Source organism: Chiloscyllium plagiosum, unplaced genomic scaffold (assembly GCF_037043375.1).
Source record: "Chiloscyllium plagiosum isolate Xiang-an unplaced genomic scaffold, Cpla_swu_hap1 HiC_scaffold_19, whole genome shotgun sequence".
In the NCBI taxonomy this organism is placed as follows: Eukaryota; Metazoa; Chordata; class Chondrichthyes; order Orectolobiformes; family Hemiscylliidae; genus Chiloscyllium; species Chiloscyllium plagiosum.
Genome location: NW_028270157.1, coordinates 33667327 through 33690367, shown reverse-complemented (window position 1 = coordinate 33690367; position 23041 = coordinate 33667327). Strand labels below are relative to the sequence as shown.

Sequence of the window (23041 nt, the reverse complement as noted above, 5' to 3'; positions counted from 1 at the left end):
TTTCAGCAGTCCTCTGTAAGAAACTATTTAAGCATTAATGGCAGCATGCTGATTTTGGACCTATTACATTAGAGATGGATAACACTGTTTTACTGTGGAAATCACTTGTAAAGCTAACATTTGTTGTCTGTCTCTAAACACTCTCAAGTAAATGGTGGTGAGCCACCTTCTTAACAACTGAGTGAGTTGCTACTTCAGTGGGAAGTTAAGAATCAACAGTTTTGCTGTGTGTCTGAAGTCTATAATAGAAAGCCAGTAACTAAAGATGGTAGATAGAATAGAGAGACTGAAGGGTTCAGGTACATCGTTCTTCGAAGTTGCGTCACAGGTAGACAGGTTATGAATGCATTTCGCACGCTTGCCTTCATTACTCAGACCATTGAGGGTAGGAGGTAGGACATCATGTTGAGGTAGTATAGGATATTGGTGATGTCACTTTTAGATTAGTGTGTACAGTTCTAGTTGCCTTGCTATAGGAAGAATATTATTAAATTGAGTTTTTCCAGCAATTTCTGTTTGTATTAACCGGTTAGGCATAATTATAACTGTCAGGTGATATGTATGTCATATCTGTCTCTATTGGAATCCTGTGCAAAACTAACTATTCTCCTCCCAAAGATTTTAATGTCATCAGGTGGGTGGAGCTAATGTAACTTTACCATTAACTCTTTCATACTCATTACCTTATACACAGAAGTTCAAAGTGATCTGGTTGTCCAGATATTTAAGTCAGTAAACTATTGTGAACAGGTATGAAAAATATCAAAAAGGTAAATTAAGTGCTGGCATTTCTATCTAAATAACTGAAATACAAAGATCTAAAAGTCATACTATAGCTGTACAGAGCCCTGGTTAGACCACAGCTGGAGTACGGTGAGCTATTCCGTATGGCACATCTTTGGAAGAATATATATGGGAGAGCAGTATAATTTTACTGAATAACACCTGGACTCCAAGGTTTAAATTATAAGTTCACTGACTATAGTCATATTCCTTGGAATTTGGAAGGTTAAGGAGTATTTTTCTAATAAGTTTGCAAGATATTACAGAATCATAGAGATATTCAGCACAGAAACAGGCCCTTCAGACTAACTCGTCCATGCCGACCAGGGAAAATAGCCCCAGCCTATTCAGCCTCTCCCAATAGCTCAAATCCTCCAAACCTGGCAGCATCCTTGTAAATCTTTTCTGAACTCTTTCAAGTTTCACAGCATCCTTCCTATACCAGGGAAAACAGAACTGCACACAGTATTCCAATAGTGGCCTCACCAATGTCTCTTTTACTCAATGCACTGATCAATAAAGGCAAGCATACCAAATGCCTTCTTCACTATCCTGTCTAGCTGTGACTCCACTTTCAAGGAGTTATGAACCTGCACTCCAAGGTTCAGCAACACTCCCAGGACCTTACCATTAAGTGTGTAAGTCCTGCCCTGATTCACCTTTCCAAAGTGCAGCACCGCACACTTACCTAAATTAAACTCCATCTGCAACTCCTTAGCCCATTGACCCATCTGATCAAGATCCCATTGTACTGTGAGGTAACCTTATTCACTGTCCACTACACCTCCAATTCATCTGCAACTTACTAACCATATTGTTCACATCCAAATAATTTATATAAATGATGAAAAGCAGTGGACCAAGCATCGATCCTTGTGGCACTCCACTGGTCACAGGCCTCCAGTCTGAAAAGCAACCCATCACCACCACTTTCTTTTACCTTCGAGCTAGTTCTGTATCCAATTGACTAGTTCTCCATCTATTCCATGTGATCTAACCTTGCTAACCAGTCTACCATGAGAAACATTGTGGAATGCCTCACTGATATAGATCAAGTTCCCTGCTCTGCCCTCATCAATCCTCTTTGTTATTTCTTCAAGGGAAACTCATAGGGGAGACAGAAAATCTTTCCAGTAGCTGGGTGTCTAGGACAACGACTAAAGTCTGGAAAAAGATCTTTCCAGGAGTAAAATTAGGAAGCATTTCCATTCACAATGAATGGTCGATGTTTGGAATTTTCTCTCACAAACACCAGTTAATGCTCAATCGGTTGTTGATTTATGTCTGAAATAGATGTTTGTTAATCAAAGACATTATGGGATGAGAGACAGAAGTAGGTATATCAGTGATCAGTCGTGGTCTAACTGAATGACAGAACAGTATTGAGGAGTTAAAGGGCCACACCTTATGTTCCTCTATTTCTGTGTTAATATCATACAAATCTGCTCAGTTTTCACCCAATCAGAAGCAATACTTTCAAATATGAATGAAATAAAGCTATAATTTATTCACTTGAATGGAAGAACAAATATTGTCCAAATGGTAGAAACAAGTCTTCTTTATAAATGGAACAATGTGGATATTACATTATGTTTCCTTTGTACCTTATGCTAATACAATGCATACAACCATTTTATATATACTTGTGTGTTAACTGAAATATGTTGCATGTGTGGCAAGTGTATTAACCGCTAAAATGCCATGTTTTCAACTGCAAACCTTCTAAGTGGATAGTAGGTGAAAGAAGTAAAAGCCGTGTTAAAAAAAGTTCAGTGACTGGGGGTGGTACAGTGGCTCAGTGGTTAGCACTGCTGCCTCACAGTGCCAGGGACCCAGGTTTCAAACCATACTGTGTGGAGTTTGTACATTCTCCCCATGTCTGCATGGATTTCCTTTAAGATGTGCAGGTTAGGTGGATTGGCCATGCTAAATTGCCCAGTAATCAGGGATGTGTGGGCTAGATGGATTAGCCATGGGAAATGCAGGGTTATAGGCAGAGGGTAAGGGGTGACTCTGAGTGGGATGCCGTTTGGAGGGGCAGTGTGACCTGCTTCCACACTGAAGGGATTCAATGATTCAAAAGTTGCTTATGAGTTGCAGAAAGGTCTGACTGATGTGCCATAAATACAATGGACTTTACCTAAACTTGCAAAAAAAGTGTCATCTCAGAGGTTAAAATACAAACAAAAGGGAAACAGGAACACCCATCCTGCCCCAATTCTGCCACACCTCAGTTTAATGGAGTCAGACAAGAGTTGAGAAACTAAATTGCTTGAGGGAAATGGGTTAGTTATATAAATAATAAAACAAGGTGGGCGGCACGGTGGCACAGTGGTTAGCACTGCTGCCTCACAGTGCCAGAGACCCGGGTTCAATTCCCGCCTCAGGCGACTGACTGTGTGGAGTTTGTACGTTCTCCCCGTGTCTGCGTGGGTTTCCTCCGGTTTCCTCCCACAGTCCAACAATGTGCAGCTCAGGTGAATTGGCCATGCTAGATTGCCCGTAGTGTTAGGTAAGTGATAAATGTAAGGGTATGGGTGGGTTGCGCTTCGGCAGGCCGGTGTGGACATTTTGGGCCGAAGGGCCTGTTTCCACACTGTAATGTCATGTAATCTAATCTAATCTAAGATTGCTTGACTTCAATTTGATAGTTATTCTTCTTTAACTCATTTTGACTGTCTTCCCGGGTCATGGGAAACTCGGCAAAAAGTGCTAAATATAAGAGGTAAGTTCCTTTACAATGCTGGTTACAGATCAGGAAGAGCAGACATGCTTCCTCTGTAGACAAGCTGTCATGTAAATGCATCCCACCCCATACTATCACCAGCTCTTCCATCCATTCCCCTCCCAAACTGTCTGTCCCTCTGACACTCAGCATGTGATCTTGCTGACTCCATTTGTACCTGATCTTGTTGACTGCAACCTTGTGAAGCAAGCTCCTCCAGCTTTGGAGTGACCACCAGTCCCACAGTCAGACTGTTTGTGGGCAGCCAAGCTGGCAGAAAGTTTTAAAGAACTTCTATTGTGAGAAACCACTGGGTATTTAGCAAATTCAATTTTCTAATCTCAGTATTGTCAATGTTGAAAACTTGCTTGAGAGAAAGGCATCAATCCAATTGCTTCAGTTTCACCACAGATTTTGCAGCTGTTACCAATGCCACAAAAAATTAAATATTACAATGACAGTTAAGGTAGGAGAGAAGAAAAGCACATAATAATGTATGTGGCAACAAACTCACCATGGCAATTATTTAGTTATTTGGGTGTATCACACAAAACATCCTAACCAAGGTTGATATAAAATGCACAGGGGAGTGAGTGGCATGAAGAGGCTTGCTTTCTGCACTTATGACTACAGTCACAATTTATTTCATGTTCAGAATTATCCCAAACTAAAATAAAGCTGATTAGATGGACAGATACAGACTGACAGTTTATTTAAAGATACTTCCACACCTGGTTACTCTTATTCCTGTACAGTTTTGTGCTAGTGACTTGCAATTGCATGTAGTTTCTATAAATTTAACTAAATGTCAAGAATTAATTTGTATAAACTACAATTGCCTGTGTTGTACAAACCTCACATGGAACGAAACACCACCTACTATTGGCCAGTTTTTGAATCTTTTCCCATCACAGGTTGGTTGCTGAGCATGCTCCTTGCCATTAATAGATCGAGTCCTTTGAAAAACCCAGCTGAGCAAGCTTTCAACACACTGTGGCAAAATGGCCACCATTATGTTTTCTTTCAAGCAACTTCTGTTGACAAAACCTAGCCTACTGCAATACAACCAGGATAGACCCAATTCTCAAGTAGATACATCACAAAACGCTCTATGCGCCTGTCGTTTGCCAGACAAAAAAACCTATTGCTGAAAGCCCTAATGTCTAAGCAAGCCAGCTATTCCAGTATAGCGCTCAGGGCATTATGCAGATTACCCAACCAGCACAAAGACAAAGATGTCCCTCTTGATCTAAATGTGGATGCTCTAGATTACAAGACTGAAAGTATTCTCAAGATAGATCCGTTACTCTTTGGTCAAAGCTAGTATGAACAGTTTCAATCAGTTGAAGATGAACAACTGCAAGAGTTGTGGAAGGTTGGTATCTAAGGGTGGCCTAACAATATTAAGGAAGTTCCTGACAACATTCAGTCATTTGAATTTAGTATATTTTGGTAAGTCATAGAGACATGCAGCATGGAATCAGACTCTCATATCCAATTCATCCAAGCTGTCCAGGTTTCCCAAACTAAAGTAGCCACATTTACTTGCATTTGCCCCATTTCTCTCTAAACCTGCCTTATTCATGTACCTGTCCAATTGTATTTAAATATTGTAACTATACCAGCATCTATCACTTCCTTTAGCAGTTCATGGCATATACGCATCAGCCTCCTTGAAAACATTTCCCCTCAGGTTCTTTTCAAATCTATCCCCTCTCAGCTCAAACACTATGCCCTCTAGTTTTGAACTCATTTTGCCAAGATAACATGTCAATTTTACATCAGGGAGACATGGTATTGAATGTAGAAGATGGCTAGCAAGCAAATCTGTGTTCAGGACAGGGGGAAATTAGGATATCCAGTGACTTATGAGTGCAGGTAAAGCCTGCCAAATGTACCAGCCCCAGAAGCAGAAGGGGCCTCTATATCCACCGAGCCTACAAAACATTTCATTGAAGTTTGAATTATTAATCTCTTTAATTCTGTCCTTACATGTCTATATAACTAATATATTCTCTGCCGCTGCCAATGTATAATGATGCATGTCTAGCTGGAGTATTTTTTTCTTCTTCGGATAAAGGGGAATATTTTGTTATGTCTCAGCTAGTATGCAGTATACCTTTTGAAGAGACACGTTCATGATGCCATCACTGTATCATGGCATCTGGCCTGATGGAATAGATGTCTCTGTTTTGCTGAGACTTCTTGCAACATGATTCACTGAGGGAAGTGTACTCCAGTGAAAGCCCTATTGTCTAAGCAAGCCAGCTATTCCAGTATAGCTTAGAGTATTCCAGTATAGGGATTGCTTAGAGCTCAGACATGCAAGTGCCTTTGATTGTAATGTACATATGTGGGTGCCAGGTACTAATGACATTCATTGAATTATTTAGCACAATGCAAACCACCTCTCCTTCAGATGTTACAGGAGTTAATTTAAGTGTCACATCATGATAGTCGAAGATCATCGGGTATCATCATCATATCATGTCAGAATAGGAACCTAAAACCAAACCTGACCCAAAATTATAAAGAATGTACAAGCATTTACGGTCATTGGCCATGCTTCATCACTTTGGTTACTGTTTTTTGATTATCTGCTCTAATGATGTGTTATATAGGTGAAAATACCAGATTCTCGAAGCTACATGTTGTGTTATGTTTCATGGTTGGCACACAGTATATCTTTAGGAGACATGGCCATGATATCAAGACCATATCACAGCATGTGAACGGTGTCTATAAAGATCTCGGTGTCTATTGAACATTTCAGTACTATATTCCAAACTATAGTTCTCGTGTTATGCGAGCTAAGTAAAGTACAATACCGCGGTGAAGCATGGTAGAAGATCAAAGGAAACACCAAATCGTTTCAAAGAGGTTAGCTGTAATCTCAGTCAACCGAATGCAGCAGGGCCATCAGAAGAAAGTAACATGATCCAATAATGAGCAGCTCCAATAGGACACTTCAGAAATGTCAAGCAGCATCATCCAATATTATGGAATTGCAGCATGGCTGGCCCATCAATCAGCAGTTCCAGTAATAGTTATATAATTGTTTACAATTCATAGGCAACAGCCTCATAAGGAGAAACTTGTTCACATGTGCCCCTTCAAAGCAACGCTATGCAAAGTATGTCAGTTCCCCAGATGCAAATAGAGCTGTACTCTCTTTGGTATTTGTGGGTTTCCTCATTAATATTGTTGCTGAAGTCCACATGTTCTGTGCAGTTAGAGAACTAGAAATCAATACAGTTCCCTTTAGCAGTTTTAAAAATGACATTGCACATATACATTTCTCCCCAGAAGTTGCACTAAGATTTGCAGCAGTGAAGAAGATAAATACTACTAAAGTAAATGGATACATGAAGTAAGTTGTCCTGGATCATACGTAAGGTGAAATTTTAGTACATGTGGCTACAAAAGCATCACTGTAATCATGCCTGACAGAAATCTGATAGCCAACCCTATCTGTAATGTTTAAGAAGATATCAATTCAAATTGCTACTCATGCAAAGCCATAGCTTTTCAAGTGTTATAACTACCTTTGCAACATTATTAGCCTCCAGCAAAAATGTTTTACCATACAACTGCCTGAATAAGATAACCTGAGTAAGAACTTCACGTGTTAATTTCATGATGTCAATGGACAAAGCTGTGGTTCAACAAGATAGAATGGAGTCTGTGGTTCAACAAGTTTCATACAATAGCATTTGATTCAGAATTGTGTGGTGCAAAACACACAGCAAACGTCCCCTGAGATATTTGAACTATAAAAAGACTACAGTCTACAGGAAGCTTATGATTCTGAGTGAGTGTGTGTTTATTTGCTTATAATCTATTGTTGTTCATTTTCATTTATGTACAGTGCCAAGATTTTCATTTTCTCTAAGCAAATGTCATTTAAGCTTCTGCACAATACTTTCATGTGTTTTGCCAAATGGCCAGACACTATTGTTAAGCATGATTGACCTTTCATGTCTGGTAAGGATTGCTCATTAAACTTGAAATGCATAGACTGTGTTCCTTTTGGATGGAACTCATTGTACCATTTGCCATGGGCATCGTACTTCGTTATACATGGGCATCATTCAAAATGGCTTGACGCCAAACAGACAACTGATATTAAAGTCACACTTGTTTTTCAAGCTCAATTTGCCTATGCAAAATATTGAGGAATTCCAAACACAAATTGGTACCAGCAAAGATTCTGTGATCTTTCACGATGGCTTAAGAAAAATTGTGCTGGAAACTTACACAGTGCACAAGACTGTCCACTTCCTCTGATTAACATAATCACCCTAATGGACTATGTGTGGAATGTCCAGGCCAGAGGAGACCCAAAGTGAACAGATAGAGCTTTCAGATTTATAATCGAAAAGAAACAAAGAGGCTTGGCTGCCAGATGGAAGGGGAAACCCTGCAGTTTGACCTCTGACTTGGCAGGGAAGGCTTCTAATAATCTGCATGTCTTTTGCAAATTGGCTGAATCTCTACTGATCAGCTGCCCAAGTGCAACATTCTATAACTGGATCTTTTCATCCATGCACATCCTTAAATTACATGTCTGCAGGGACTCTTGTGGCACAGTTGTATTGTTCACCCCTCCCCCCCCCCACCCCCACCCTGAGCCAGGAGGCACTGGTTCAAGTCCCACCTGCTCCAAGTGTTGTCAGAACAGCTTGATATAGCAAATGCGTTAACATTTCCTCCCAGTCTGTTTACATACAGTGTTTTCGAACACCTTCCAAAGTTCCTGTCAGCTTCCAGCAATAGTTCTTAATAAGCTTTTCAGGTGAAATGGCTACACACTGCTTATGGGAAGATGGCCTTGCTGAAGTAGTCTCACCTTTGGGAAAATGGCCCAGGGTAGGTGGGACTTGGGAAGTCAGTATATCAACCAACAGTGCAAATTTCCTCGCAATCCTGCTCTCATCAGGGTCTAAAAATTCAGCTTAGTTTCCTTTCAGTCAGCAGGTCACTCATAGACTTTTAAATAATAAAATATATTTAATTGGAAAAGATAAGAGGCATTTGGATGGGTATATGAATAGGAAGGGTTTGGAGGGATATGGGCTGGGTGCTGGCAGGTGGGACTAGATTGGGTTGGGATATCTGGTCGGGATGGACGGGTTGGACCGAAGGGTCTGTTTCCATGCTGTACATCTCTATGACTCTATGACTCTAAGTGAACACGGCTGAAACTTATAAATGGTTCTTTATGTACTAATAATAGTTTAAAAGCTAAGATATGACTTAACATAGTTTCTATTGTAAATTAATGGAATACCATAGGAATTGTTGCTGGGGCCACAATTATTTATAGTATATATCAGTGGCTTGGATGAGAAAAGTGAATTTACTGTAGCTAAGTTGTGGATGACACAATCAGGTGGGAAGGCAAGTGCTGAGGATGACACAAAGAGTTTGCAGAGCAGTGCTCCCTGTAAATGTTTTTGTTGCAAGGACTTTCAAAATCCATCCATGGAAGCAACTTCTGAAACTGAAATTAATGTGTCAGCATGCAAATTGGCATGCTTTTGGTATGAACACTGCTGCAGAGGGATATAGACAAGTTAAGCGAGTAGGTGAGATCTTGTCAGATATGGGTAAGTATGAGGTATGCACTTTAGTTGAAAGAACACAGGAACAGAATATTATTTAAATCAAGAATGTCAAAGCTACAGCACAGGGGGATTTGGAAGCTCTTGTGCACAAATTTCATAAAGTTAGCATACAAGTTCAGCAGATATTAGGGAAGGCAAACAGAACATTGGCTTTCATTTCAATAAAATAAGGAGAGCTTACTTAGGTCTGTAGTAAAACTATACAGAACATAGTTTGGAATACTGTTAACTGTTTTGGGTACATTAGCTGAGGAAGGCAGTCAAAGAAAATTTACTAAGTTGATCCTGGGTATGAGGGACTGTTTTATGAGTGTAGGCTGAGAAGGCTAAGTTTGTACTCATTGGAATTTAGAAGAATGTGATACAACCTTATTAAAACTAAAAAGAATTCTGAGGGGACTTGACAGGGTAGATGCAAAAAGGTTGTTTCTACTTGTGGGAGAGTCTCGGACCAGTCAGACCTGCTGTGCTTTTCCAGCTTCACTTTTACTGACTCTGGCTTCCAGCATCTGCAGTCCTTACTATTATTGATGTCAGCCGAGGATAGTAGCCTACTTCTGCTATTACATCTTATGTTCTTATCGAGTTGCTTGGTGAAACCAGCTCTGGAAGTCTATAGTAGATCTAAGAAAACATTTATGGTATGAATCTGATTCTTTTTCCTAAGAAACAATAAGTGGAAAGATACAGATGTAGTTTTTTTTTTGTATGTGACCATCTAACATCTAGATCAAGGTCTAAAATAAGGGTGTCAATTTTAATCTTTCCAGGGATTACTTGAAAGGAGAAAACACTTGCATTTATAAAGGACTTATAACAATGCCAGTCTGCTCAAAGCACTTTACGACTGGTTAAGTACTTTTGAAGTGTAGACCCATATGTTGCAGGAAACACAAAAGCTACTTTGCACACATGAATCTCCTGCAAACAGCAATGTGATAACAACCAGATTTTCTGTCTGTTTATGTGATGTTAATAAGGATAAATACTGGCTAGAGCACCACTTTTTTTCAAAAGAGTGACATGAAATCTTTCACATCTACCTGAACATTCAGTTTAATTTGGATGCTGCCTGAACTGCTGTACTCTTCCAGCACCACTGATCCAGAATCTGGTTTCCAGCATCTGCAGTCATTGTTTTTACCTTATTCAGTTTAATGTGTCATCTGAAAAAGGTGTCACCACCAATGCAGCCTATGGAGTGTCAGTCATGATTTTTTTGTTCAGGTTCTGGAGTGGAATTTGAACCCAGAGCTTGAAGATTCAGAGGCAAGACTGCTACCAGCTTTAGTTGCTAGCTGATGAAGGTCAGGATTTGTACAGTGCAGGTTTTGTTCAGTTCAATCCAAAAATTATAAGTGAAGCCATATGTTTGTCATTGCCCAGCATTTTGAGAACACTGGTGTTCTTGACTGGAACAGCAGAGTCAGGTACCTGGTGGTGAGAGAATGATTACCTGGTGTGACTTTGCCTCGAGCAGGATATTTTACCTGATGCAGTGATACTTACATGATCGCCTGTAACATAAGAAACTGGGAATGGATTTCATGATATTGAAGTATCCAACAGATATTTATTACAAAAAAACCCAAAGAAACCTGGATACTAGAAATCAGAAGTTGCTGGAAAACCTCAGCAGGTCCAGCAGCATCTGTTGAAAGAAAGCAGAGTTAATGTTTAAGATCCAATGACCCTTCTTCAAAACTGACATTTATTATAACTAATAATTATGTATTAACATCACATTCATCGGAATATAAATGTCTGGGCTAATATTAAGCTATTAGGTTACAAAAGAGGAGTATGCTTCTAGTCATGCTTCGAGCGATCTGAGATAAGGTGGATTGTGAGATGTTTATACCCTCAGTTTGCATGCTATGTTGCAGTGAGTGTATCATGAGCATGTGTTTAGCATAACACAATAAATTCAAGTAGCAGGTTGTAAGTTTGCTTGCTGAGCTGAAAGGTTTGTTCTCAGACATTTCATCACCCTGCTAGATAACATCATCAGTGAGCCTCCGGTGAAGCGCTGGTGTTCTGTCCTGCTTTCTATTCATGTGTCTTGCTCTGTTAAGGTGGGTGATTTCACTTCCAGTTCTTTTTTTCAGAGGTTGATAAATGGGGTCCAAATTGATGTGTTTATTGATGGAATTCCAGTTTGAATGCCAGACCGCTAAGAATTCCCATGCATGTCCCAGGATGGATGTATTGTCCCAGTCAAAGTGGTGTTCTTCTTCATCTCTTTGTCAGGATGCCGATCCCTTCACATCATGGTAGCCCACAAACCTATCTACACACTGAAACAACTACTGATGAATCTAATGGACCCTATACCCACAACCAGCAAAACAAATGTCATTTACAAAATATCATGCAAGGACTGTAACAAACACTCCACTGGACAGGCAAGCAGAAAACTAGCCACCAGGATACACGATCACCAACTAGCCAGCAAATGACATGACCCACTATCACTAGTATCCTCACATACAGATGAAAAAGGATATCATTTCGACTAGGACAACACATCTATCCTAGGACAGGCTAAACAGAGACAGGCATGGGAATTCCTAGATGCCTGGCATTCAAACTGGAACTCTATCAATAAACACTTTGATTTGGACCCCATTTACCAACCTCACAGAAAAAGAACCAGAAGTGATATCACACACTTTGGCAGAACAAGACAGATAAATAGAAAGCGGAACAGAACACCAGTGCTTTACTGGAGGCTCACTGATGATGTCACCTAGCATGGTGATGAAACATCTGAAAACAAACCTTCCAGCTCAGAGCAAACTTACAACCTGAACCTCAACCTGAGCTTACAACCCTTCTCAAAAATCGCAACTTCAAGTAGCATTTCGGCAGATTACAATCTGGTTGATCTGAATATGGTTAAATGCAAATATAATTTATGTATGGGTAGATTTTAAATTTCTAAACCTGTCATGAACTGCAGTTAACCAAAAGCTCGTTTAAAATTGTGCAATTTTCTGGGAATTATTCCTGCTGAGTTCTCTTTCGATATTCACATACTGATGTTTTCATACTGGATAATAATTGACTCATCTGTTTACTTTTATTTATCTGAATAAATAAGCCATCCAAAGTTCATGAATTCTAGTAATCCATTGAATAACTGCTACCTTGTTATCACAGACCCATGTCCAATTCTTCAAACAGTGTAGCAGGTAGAGGAATTGATTACAGTGCATTGTCAGACATATCCAGTGACATCCTTGTTAAACTTGGCAGCTCAAGGCCCATGTATGATGAGGTCTTTAACTTATCACACTGCTGGTTCCTATCCCCCTCCAGAAGCAGCTTTCTCAACTCCTGTTTTGAATTTATGCCTCTCTGCCTCATAAGCAACGGTCCTCAATAAATTCCGACAGGAGGAGAGCCAGTATGCATTAAGGGCATGGCACCTGAAGAGGCAAAGACAGTAATACCAAGTCATGTAATGAGATGAAATCAATTTTCTATCATTGGTCTTGATAAAAATAAGACATAATTCATATTTGGATGTGGCATTATTGCATTTTAGTTCAAGACTAATGTACATCACACCCCATGATTTAATTGTATTCTGTGTTGTTTAAGGCGCCATTCTCTGACAGCCAAGTAAATCACAGTTCTGTATGCCTGTTTGAGGATGGTTCAGTTACATGCTGAAGATCACATGGTGTTAATCAAACAACAGTCAGGAATTCATCTTCTGGTATGGTGTACCTATGTTCTTTCCTCAACCAAGATCAACTGTTGTTCAAAACAGAATCTGATTAGCCGGCCATTGACCCCGATGCTACCTGTGGGAACTTGCATTGTTCAAAAGCAACCACCACTTTAAACCTGCTTTTCTGTCTATACATGTCTAAGCAATTTATCATATGCAAAGTACTTTGAGATGTTTTTGAGTGAAGACCTAAGACTCTCTACATAAATCAGAGTCTCTTGTTTTCCCAAATGTAAGACTGCAAATCTTTATAACATTATTTCCTGGAATTCCTATTTGTGAACTCAGCAGCATTCAAGGAAAATTAATCACTGAGGAGGAGCAGGATGTACTAACAAAACCCTGCAACAGATGAATTTTGTTTTTCATTTTAATTGCTCTTTGAGAGTGCAGATTTCACATTGTCTCAGTGAAGCTAAGTTCTGTATGCAGCAGCTCAAATTCCCCAAAATGTCCATTCGTGTTTAAGCTGAGACCATGCCTGTGATTTGGGCTGTTTGAGAATCCGATCAGAGGTGCACAGAATTGCAAAATGGTAGGAAAATGTGTATGCTTGTTGCCAGCGTGCTAACATGCCATTTAGTCAGCGGCCGGGGAAGCAGCAGGCTTCCCTGTAACCCTTATGAGCCATTTAAGTGATGAGTTGAGGTCTTCTTGCTGCCTTTGCTGGCATTTTCCCATTGTCGGGCAGTGGGGTCCCAGCACTGCATCCATAGAAACATAGAGAAAAGGTGTTGGAGTAGGCCATTCAACCCTTCAAGCCTGCACCATGATTCAATAATTCAATATGATCATGGCTGGTCATGCAATTTCAGTATCCCACTCCCGCTTTTTCTCCATACCCCTTGATTCCTTTAGCTGCAAGGGCCATATTCAGCTCCCTCTTGAATAGAGTGAACAAACCGGCCCCAGCAGCTTCCTGTGGGAGAGATTTCTGCAGGTTCTCAACTCTCTGAGTGAAGTTTTCCTCATCTCAGTCCTGAATGGCTTATCCCTTATTCTTAGACTGTGACCCCAGTTCCGAACTTCCCCAACATCGGGAACATTCTTTCTGCATCTAGCCTGTCCAGTCCCAGCAGGATTTAAGATGTTTCTATCAGATCCCACCCCACTCTTCTAAATTCCAGTGAGTATAAGCCAAATCGATCCAGTCTTTCATCATTTGTCCTGCCATCCTGGATATCAGTCTGGTGAACCTTTACTGGACTCTCAATAGCAAAAATGTCCTGCATCAGACTAGGAGACCAAACAGCTCATAATACTCAAGGTGTGGCGTCACCAAGGCCCTGCATAAATGCAGCAAGACATCCCTACTGCTATATTCAAATCATCTTGCTATGACCGCCAGCATGCCATTAACTTTCCTCACTGCCTGTTGCACCTATATGCCAACTTCAACTGTTTCACCCTGACAGGGCACTATGAGGTAAACCCTGATGACCTCTTTGGGAGGTGGGGGGAGGGTGCTTCTTTTATAGGCACTCTTACCCATGCGTACCTATCATGGAGCATTGACCACTCCTATGGCATCAGGGTCACCTGTCCTCAGTGACCTCTAATCCCCTTACCCGATGCTCGATGCCTCAGATCTCACTTGCCTTATTAAGAGGTACACGTTCATCACTGCATCCTCTTCCTCCTTATGCAACCCAAACCTTGACTGATGCGTCTAGTGTTCTGTGTTGTGGCACTACTGCAGTTGCTGAATTGTTGGCCGTCTGGGTGGCCAATTTGCAGGGACGCTGCCATCAATGGTGTAAAATGCAGCCAGCACCAAGCGGCATTTCCTCCACCCCCAACCCATCCTTCCTCAGGCCCCAGCAATAGGACATCTGCTACTTGATGAACATTCCAGCCAATGTGTCGCAGTGCTGTTCATAATCAAGCATTGAGGCTGTGCTAGATTCTAGCACCTGTTAAATACAAACACATTTTCCAGCAGGTATCAATATATAATGCATAAAAATTATGGCAGTCAGAGGCCAATTGTATCAATCTCACCATTTCTCCTAATTCTTCAGGTATCAACAATCAACATTCATGGGCCTTAACTGCACAGTTGCATCTTGAGCAATCTGCTTTCTTAGGGTAAATTAGTTCCTTTGTCCCTGCAAGATTCATGTGAGGCCCTCCTTTTGAGAATTTCAGTTTTAATGCCTTCCGCTCACTGATTAGTAGTTATTGCCAAATGTATAAAAGAGAACTGCCAATACCTTCTGTCTAACAGCAATAAAGTTGACTGATGCTGACTCCCTAAAGGGAAATGACATGAGGTCAGTGTAAATGGATAATCTATATTCAATCTTAATAGTAGAATGTGGAATCTGAACTGACTGCAAAGTAAACAATGAGTAATGGCATATGATATAGCTGGCATTCCTCAGATGGAGTTTGTGTATATAATCCTGTGTTCAGGCTTGTACCTTTGTCATGAGCACTGCAACTGTACCTACCTTTGTTAATATTGTTTCAGATGTGTTTCATACCATACAAATCCAATTGAATTTCTTTTGAAGAGGTGACTTAATTAGTGAATAGCCAGAGGAATGTGCATAGGTATTATTTTTATGAAATTTCCTGAGAGGATTTGATAAAGTCACTGATAAGAACCTGCTCAATCCATGCCAGTGTTTATGGTCCACTCAAACCGCTTCCCATCTTCTCTCAGCTAATTTTATTAGCAAAACCCTCCTTTGCCTTGTCCATCATGCTTCTGTGCGTGTAGAGTTAGGTCACAGGTGAAGCACATTCTCACTGAATGGTGGAATAGACCTGAGGGGCTAATAAATGGCTGACCCTTATGGGTTATGTTCATTCGCAACTAGAGAATGATGCTGAAATATCAGAGCCTCCATCAAAGTGGCATATCACAGAAGTAGTATGACTTACTCATCAATACATGGTCTAACCTTTTTGTCCTGGATAGAGCTAAGCACATTGGTGGAGTTCAGAATTTACAAGTGTTAATCTGATGATAGAGTTTGTATCATGATGAATTGGCATGCCACAACCTGAAACATTGAGGCAGTACTCCGGAAAGGCTTTTGATTTTGACTTGAGTTGTTGACAGGACTTCACACTCAGCTGATGACAGGTAAAATCAGAATGCCTGCCTCTTTTCTGGATCACACCCTTTGTTGAAAAAAGCGTCCATTGGAGGAATCCAAAATTGTTTGATCTTTGTCATTGACATCCACATAAAAGTTTGTCAAAAGGAACAAAAAGAAATTGAAAAATATTTAAAGTATTATTTTAACTCTCTGAATTTTAGTTTGACTCCAAATGATCTTCTTGTGCCACCTTTAACAAGTAATTTATCATTGCAAACATAATTAAATATTGTTCTCCGAATTTTGTTTGTTCCCTATAAGAGTTCCTCAGCCAAAGAGACGCACTGTGGAGGAATAAGTGATCAACTTCAGATGGAGAGTACAACCCCTTTACAACGTCTGGACCTATTTCTTGGGCAATTCCAATATGTCTTATTGACTTCAATTGCAGTATTCACTCAAGGAAAAGTAACTATTGCAAATCTAGGAACTGTTGATGGTCGTATTATGCAGGTAAACCTTGGATCCTTCTATTACTCTTACAGTGTTGTATTCCTTTTTTATAGCATCACTGCTCAAGCCTACACTAAGTTTTGCAATTAGATATATTCCACCTCTCCTCCCTTAATCTCACTCCAAGTGACTCGGTATCCTTGCTAGTAAGTTATTTATTGCAAGTGTTATCTCAGCCCCTTTTATCCTCCCTCCTCAGAATTCACTAACTGCCTGACCAACCTACACTTCATAATTCATTTAAACGTTCCTATCATATTCACAATCAGTGAGCTGGGATTTTACCAGGTCCCTCGAAACAAGCTGGCAGGCAGGGAGTGGGGATCTTTTACTAGTGCCATGAAATTATATCTGCAGCCTTCCCCAGACAGAAACTGACCAAGCCTTTGAAGTTGCCTCGATTGAATGACTCTTTTTATTGCTACTGGTGTTTTACCAGCAGTGGGTGGACCCTCCACTGTGTGGTGACTCCATCTGTTAATCACTGAAAGACTTCCCTATGGGCTTGGAGTGGGTGAGACTTGGCGGGGGAACAGGGAGCAGGTGTAGGCGGTGGAGGGAGGAGATGCCCTGCTAATCAGGCATTCTCTGTACTTCAGAGTGGCCTCCTGGTGGTAACACTTGCTTCATGACAACCTCCTCCACCCTCACTGATGTCCACCCCTCTTATTGGGCCATGCCTGTTTTGTTGAGACAACACCAGAACCCATTTATCAGTAATGTGTGCAGCTTGAAGGGCTTTTGCCCGAAATGTTGATTTTACTGCTCCTCGGATGCTGCCTGAACTGCTCTGCTTTTCCAGTACCACTCTAATCTAAACTCTGGTTTCCAGCATCTGCAGTCATTGTTTTTACCTAGCATGTTGTATGGGGCCCTGTCTGCAAGTGCAATCCCAGGAGTGACCTCTACTACCGTTGATGGAGACTGAAGAGCTTCCAACTCTTCAATTGGCTGTCCATTCTGTCAGTGAGATCCCATCTTTTAAAGGAACATTAGATTCACAACATCTACTTGGTTGCTGGACAAACAGAAATTGCATTCTACAATTTTTGGAACATGGGTTGCATCAGCTTTCAGGCCAACATCAATGCCCCCGCTGCTCTAAGAATGTTTTAACCACTGTTTCAGGCTGAATCAGATTGTCCACTGTCTCGCCTCTATCTTTGACCTTGAGCTGAGCCTCCATCAGTATGAATACATAAAGACTGTTGAATGTCACCAGCCTCAGCCCAGCTTCTAGCAAAGCCTTTATTCCTTTCACTTTTTCAGACTCAGCAATAACATTGCTATTGCAAAACTCATCAAAACTTCTCTTCATCACATCCTCTGTTGCATCAGATGCTGCTCATTAATTGCCTTATGGATTCACATTGGCTCCCATTTATCAAGTTTCCAATTTAAGATCCTTTTCCTTGTGTTTAATGTTAATTCTTCCAATCCTACAACTACCTCCAAAATGTCATGTTCTGAATCCAGATTTTTATGTATTCCCCTGCCCCTCCTACTGCTGCCTTCTTTGGCCCCACTATTGGTAGCTATGCTGTCAGCATTTATTCTCTTAGATCATAGCCACATTCTCTTGGAAACAAAAACAGAAATTGCTGGAAAAGCTGAGCAGGTCTGGCAGTACCTGTGAAAAGAAATCTGAGTTAGCATTTCGGGTCTAATTCCTGATGAAGGGCTTATGGCCAAAACATCGACTCTCCTGCTCCTCGGCTGCTGCCTGACCTGCTGTGCTTTTCCAGCACCACACTCTCAACTCTGATCTCCAGCATCTGCAGCCCTCACCTCATTTTCTGATTTTCTGACTGATATGTCTATGCTGGTTATCTCAACTAATTGTAGTAGCTCATTCCATTTTGCAACCAATTTCTGAACGAAGTGGTTTCTCCTGATTCTCTATTGGACAGTTATTTACCTTTCGACTCCCCCATAAGTGAAAACAATTCCTCTGCATTTTTAAAATTATTTATTCATGGGTTCTAAATGTCATTGGCAAGATCAGAATTTATTGACCATCCTTAATTGCCCTTGAGTACAGTCTTCTTGAACCATTGTGCTCTGAGGTGTTGGATTAGAGATAAACATGCAACCATATATCTGGGAGTTCACCCAACCGCAGAAAGTGTGTTTAGGGTGACATCTTGTGTACAGAAGTGTGGTAGTGATTTTGTTTTGAAAGAGTATTTCTTGCTAACTTACACCTGTTCTCTTGTGCCCAAAACCTTCTCTGAACCACCTTCAACCCACGTATATTCTTCCTTAAAGAGACCAAAACTGCACAAAGTATTCGAGATGTGACCTGAATAATTCAAGCATAGCATCTTTACTTTTATGTTCAGTGCCTCTCGTAATAAAGGGTAGCTCCTCTAGTCTTCCTGCCAAAATGCATAAGCTCACTTTTCCCCACATTTATATTCCATCTACCAAGTTATTTACCTGTCTGTAATCCTCTTTGTGTCATCCTCACTTGGCGTCCCACTTATTTTTGTGTCATCTGCAAACTTGACTGTTTTATGTTCACTTTCTTATCCAAGTCATTGATAGGTGTTGGAAATAAATGTGGGCCCAGCACTGATCCTTTAGCACTCCATTAGTCACAGGTTGCCTTTCAGAAACTACTATTCTTAACTTCCCTGGTTAACCATGATTGTCCCGTCCCTTCCTCAAATCCGTCTTCCCCACTGGGATATATCTTTGCTGTGAGTCACAAACAGTGTTATTACATGTTTGCCCTTCTTCATCAACTGTCTTTTCAACTAAACGCCTTTCCCAGTCTACTTCAGCTAACTCTGCACTTGTTACTTTGTAATTTGTCTGCAGCTTGCAATCCAGCTCATGTACTCAATCCAATGTTCCTTGAGCTGGAAGCATTTACAATGGATGTGCTCACTCTGAAGTACCTTGGTGTCCATCAACTCACACGTATTGCAGCAACAACAAGTCTTCCATCCTGCCATCACTAGTGTATTTAATTGATTAGTTAGTTACACTAGTGTCCCTGCTCTTAATACTTCACGGAATCATAGATAGATAGCATCACAGAATCTCTATAGTGTGGAAGCAGGTTATTCAGTCCATCGAGTCCAGTCCACACCAACCCTCTGAAGAGCATCTACCGAGATCTACCCTATCCCTGTAACCCTGCATATCCTATGGCCAATCTACCTAGCCTGCTCATCCCTGGAAACTTTGGGCTTTTAAAATAATATATGATTTATTTGTTATTTCTTGCATTCTCTGTTTCATCTTTCTTTAATAATATTGAGCATCTATGATAGTTTCATTGAGGTTTCCTGCTGATGATGAAATGCATGATCAATGCAATCTTTTTGTATGATTGCCAAATCCTCCTGCAATATACTGAGCTTTTAAACTGTACAATTTTTTAATTATTTTGCTGATTCATCCTTTTTCCATTATAGGCGCCACCCTGCTATTCTTTGATCTAACCTTATATTGCCAAATAGTTTCAACTTAATTCACAGCATAACTTGATAACTTGCATTAATTGTTGGAAAAGTTAAAGTAGCAGTTATCACAAGTATCAAAAACTACCTGAGTGTTAATAAGTGCAAATGCGACTGGACTATATAACAAAATTGTCTGTCAGAAAGAAACCTAAGTCGGTGAAGTAAAACAACGACAAGAAATAAAGGTTAGTTGTAAATAGTAGCTAACACACCAAGCTTTCTGATGATGAGCTCATGCTCGAAAAATTGACGCTCCTCGTCGGATGCTGCCTGACCAGCTGTGCTTTTTCAGCACCACACTTCTCAACTCTGATCGCCAGCATCTGCAGTCCTCACTTTCTCCTACACCATGAGTTTACCTAAAGGACTCAAAACTAACCTTCCATAGGGGCAGAGCATGTCAACACCATATTGATGTGATTTGATTTATTGTTGTCACATATACTGAGATACTGTGAAAAGTGTTGTCTTACGTGCTTTACAGGCAGATTTTCTTACACATTGCATCAGGGTAACAGAACAGAGTGCAGGTTATAATGTTACAGCTGTGGAGAAGGTGTAGAGCGAGATCAATATTAACATTAAAGAGATCCATTCAAAAGTCTGATTACAGCAGGGAAAAGCTGTCCTTGAATCTGTTCATACATGTGTACAAAACTTTATATCTTTTGCCTGACAGAAGAGGGCGGAAGATAGTATAACTGGGGTGGGAGGAGTCTTTGATTATATTGGTTGCTTTTGGGATGCAGCAGGAAGTATAGATGAAGTCAATGGATGGGAGGTTGCTTTCTGTAATGGGCTAGATTGTGATCACAACTCTTTGTAGTTTATTTCAGTCTGTGCAGTTATTCTCTGTAAAAGTCCTGTGCAAGTTTCAGTCTTTAACAAGTTGTGAAAAGAAACTGAATGGAATTGGAACATTTCCCCACAGAGGGTGAGCAGATTTATGTAATACAGGCAGAGATTCCTCTGAAAAGCATGGGAAAGCAGCTACAAGGGCAAAGGAAAGAAATTTGAGGAAAAGTAAACCTTCTCTTTCAAACTTTAAAGTTGTCCTAATTTTCAGTTTAACACCAAGACACAATCTTATCATTGTTTCATCACTGTACTTCTCCTTAGTTTTTACTTGGGTAATGCTGAGCAAAAGCTGCTCTTTTTGTGATCTTAAAGTATATTTTGAAAAATTGGTGCTGCAAATGTTTATGTTAAAGCATGAGATGTTTTTCCTGTCCCCTGACCTTTCCAAAACCAAAATCCAAGATAAGGAACCTAGACCAGTTGTAAACCTGGCCCAAAAGATTTATCTGTCATCCCATGTTTTGTTTAGAAAGAACTGTACAGTAGGATGGCTGGTGTGCAATGCAGAGTGACACCAACAGTGCAGGTTCAATTCCCACACCAGTTGATCTTACGAAGAAGGTCCCACCTTCTAAACCTCTTCCTTCACATTAGACATGGTGACCTTCAGGTTAAACTCTCCACCAGCCATCTCTCTCTAATGAGAGAGCAGCCTTGTGGGACTATGGTGACTTTGCCATTATTTTTCAGGGTTCTATATTAATGTTTGTGAACTTTATTTGAATATAGTAGGACTTGTGGTTCTGTTCTGATGAATGACCCATTTTATGGGTGTTTGCAGATCAAGCTATGTGTAAATAGGTCAAGGACATAATACAGTGCTTTGAGTGAAGGTGACTATTAGACATTAGCATCAATTTTGCACAAGAAAGAAGATAAATGTCAAACAGAGGAGAAGTAAATGAGGATGCAGTAAAGAGCATTAAAAGTGAAGGCTGTCTGCTCCTAACAATTGAGTAGCTATGTGGAATGGAGAAATGGGAAACATGTAGCAAAATACAGTAAGGAGGAATGGTGCTTAAAATACAGGATTGGTTATATCAGCAAATGTACTCATTAAACCATTTCCTACATTGCATCCATCATGCTCTTGCTACTTATCTTCCCAGCTACTTTCAACTGGTAAGCGCAGCAGATATTTTTTCCTCCCCATGCTGCAAAAAATATATTCCCTTGAACACCTCCAATTTCCACATCTACTTTGTCCCTTTAAATTTGCTGAGGATGAGGCATGCGGATACACATTACTCTCACTTCACTGCTTCAAGATACAATATTCAGAATTTAAAATTTACTCATTCAATTAATCCGCAGTTACAAATTCTGACCTGCTCGGTAAACTTCCAGGTTTCCCCTTCCCCACACATTTCCAACTCTGCTCCTCTCCTGTCCACTCTGAAGTACCATTTATTAGCATCGCGACCTTTGTCTCTGGTTGAGTAGATAGAAAACTGAGTTCAAGACTCCCCAGCACTCACCAGGAAACAGAATACAATATTTCAATCTCCAAGTTTCATTCGCATGCCTCTGTTTGATTTCCTTCCAAAAGCTAGAGGGAAGTAACTGCTATTCCATGGAATATAGGTTAGTGTCTGCGGGGCTTGTAGAAGGAAAACAGGGGTGACTGGAGCAGAAACAGCCTAAGTTTACCTTTGGGCTCAACAAAAGCATTTTTGCTTCCCTGGCCCTAAAACACAAACTTTTTTTTGAATGGTCTCTGCTGGTTCCAGAATCTCTTCTTGCTTAACTTTACCTAGTAAACTGTTGTAGCTTTGTGACTTAGCAGCCCATCCAAATGCCTGAGACAATTATTTATGAAACTCACAAACAACCTGAAAATAGTTTGAACTCTGGACATGATCAAGGATCTTAAAATTTAACAAATCTGAACATCTCTTCTTTCATGGGTTGATTGATATTTTAATAAAGGAACAATAGATCGAATTGTCACAAAATGATGAAAGGAAATGCTGTTCTGGCAGCATTACTAATGCCACACATGAGTAATTGAGGATAGCTACAATGGTGTGATTTATTCTTGTAATTGCTAAAAATAGTGATTAATCATTGTCCTAAAGAAAAGATCCCAACAAAAGAGCTCATTCATCTTTGTTCACAGCATATAATATCTTAACTAAATGTTGTGCTCTTCAAGTACACAATATACAAACAACAATAAAAGCAACTACTTGCATTTATATAAGGCTTTTAAAGTAATAAACTTTACAGGAAAGTAATGGAACAGGTTTTGACAGATTAGGTTGGGTGACCCA

The 23041-nt window shown here is 40.3% G+C and overlaps 1 protein-coding gene across 2 annotated transcripts in view; it reads left to right on the top strand.

Moving 5' to 3' along the window:
- Positions 1 to 23041, top strand: part of met (MET proto-oncogene, receptor tyrosine kinase) — a 124303-nt gene that overhangs the window by 41081 nt on the left and 60181 nt on the right. Inside the window, exon 3 of one of the 2 annotated variants that reach the window (XM_043709570.2) lies at positions 16246 to 16437. The exons of the other annotated variant lie outside the window; for it this stretch is intronic. Coding sequence (XP_043565505.2) covers positions 16246 to 16437 — 192 coding nt within the window. The remainder of the gene's footprint in view (positions 1 to 16245; positions 16438 to 23041) is intronic. 2 annotated transcript variants of the gene reach the window in all.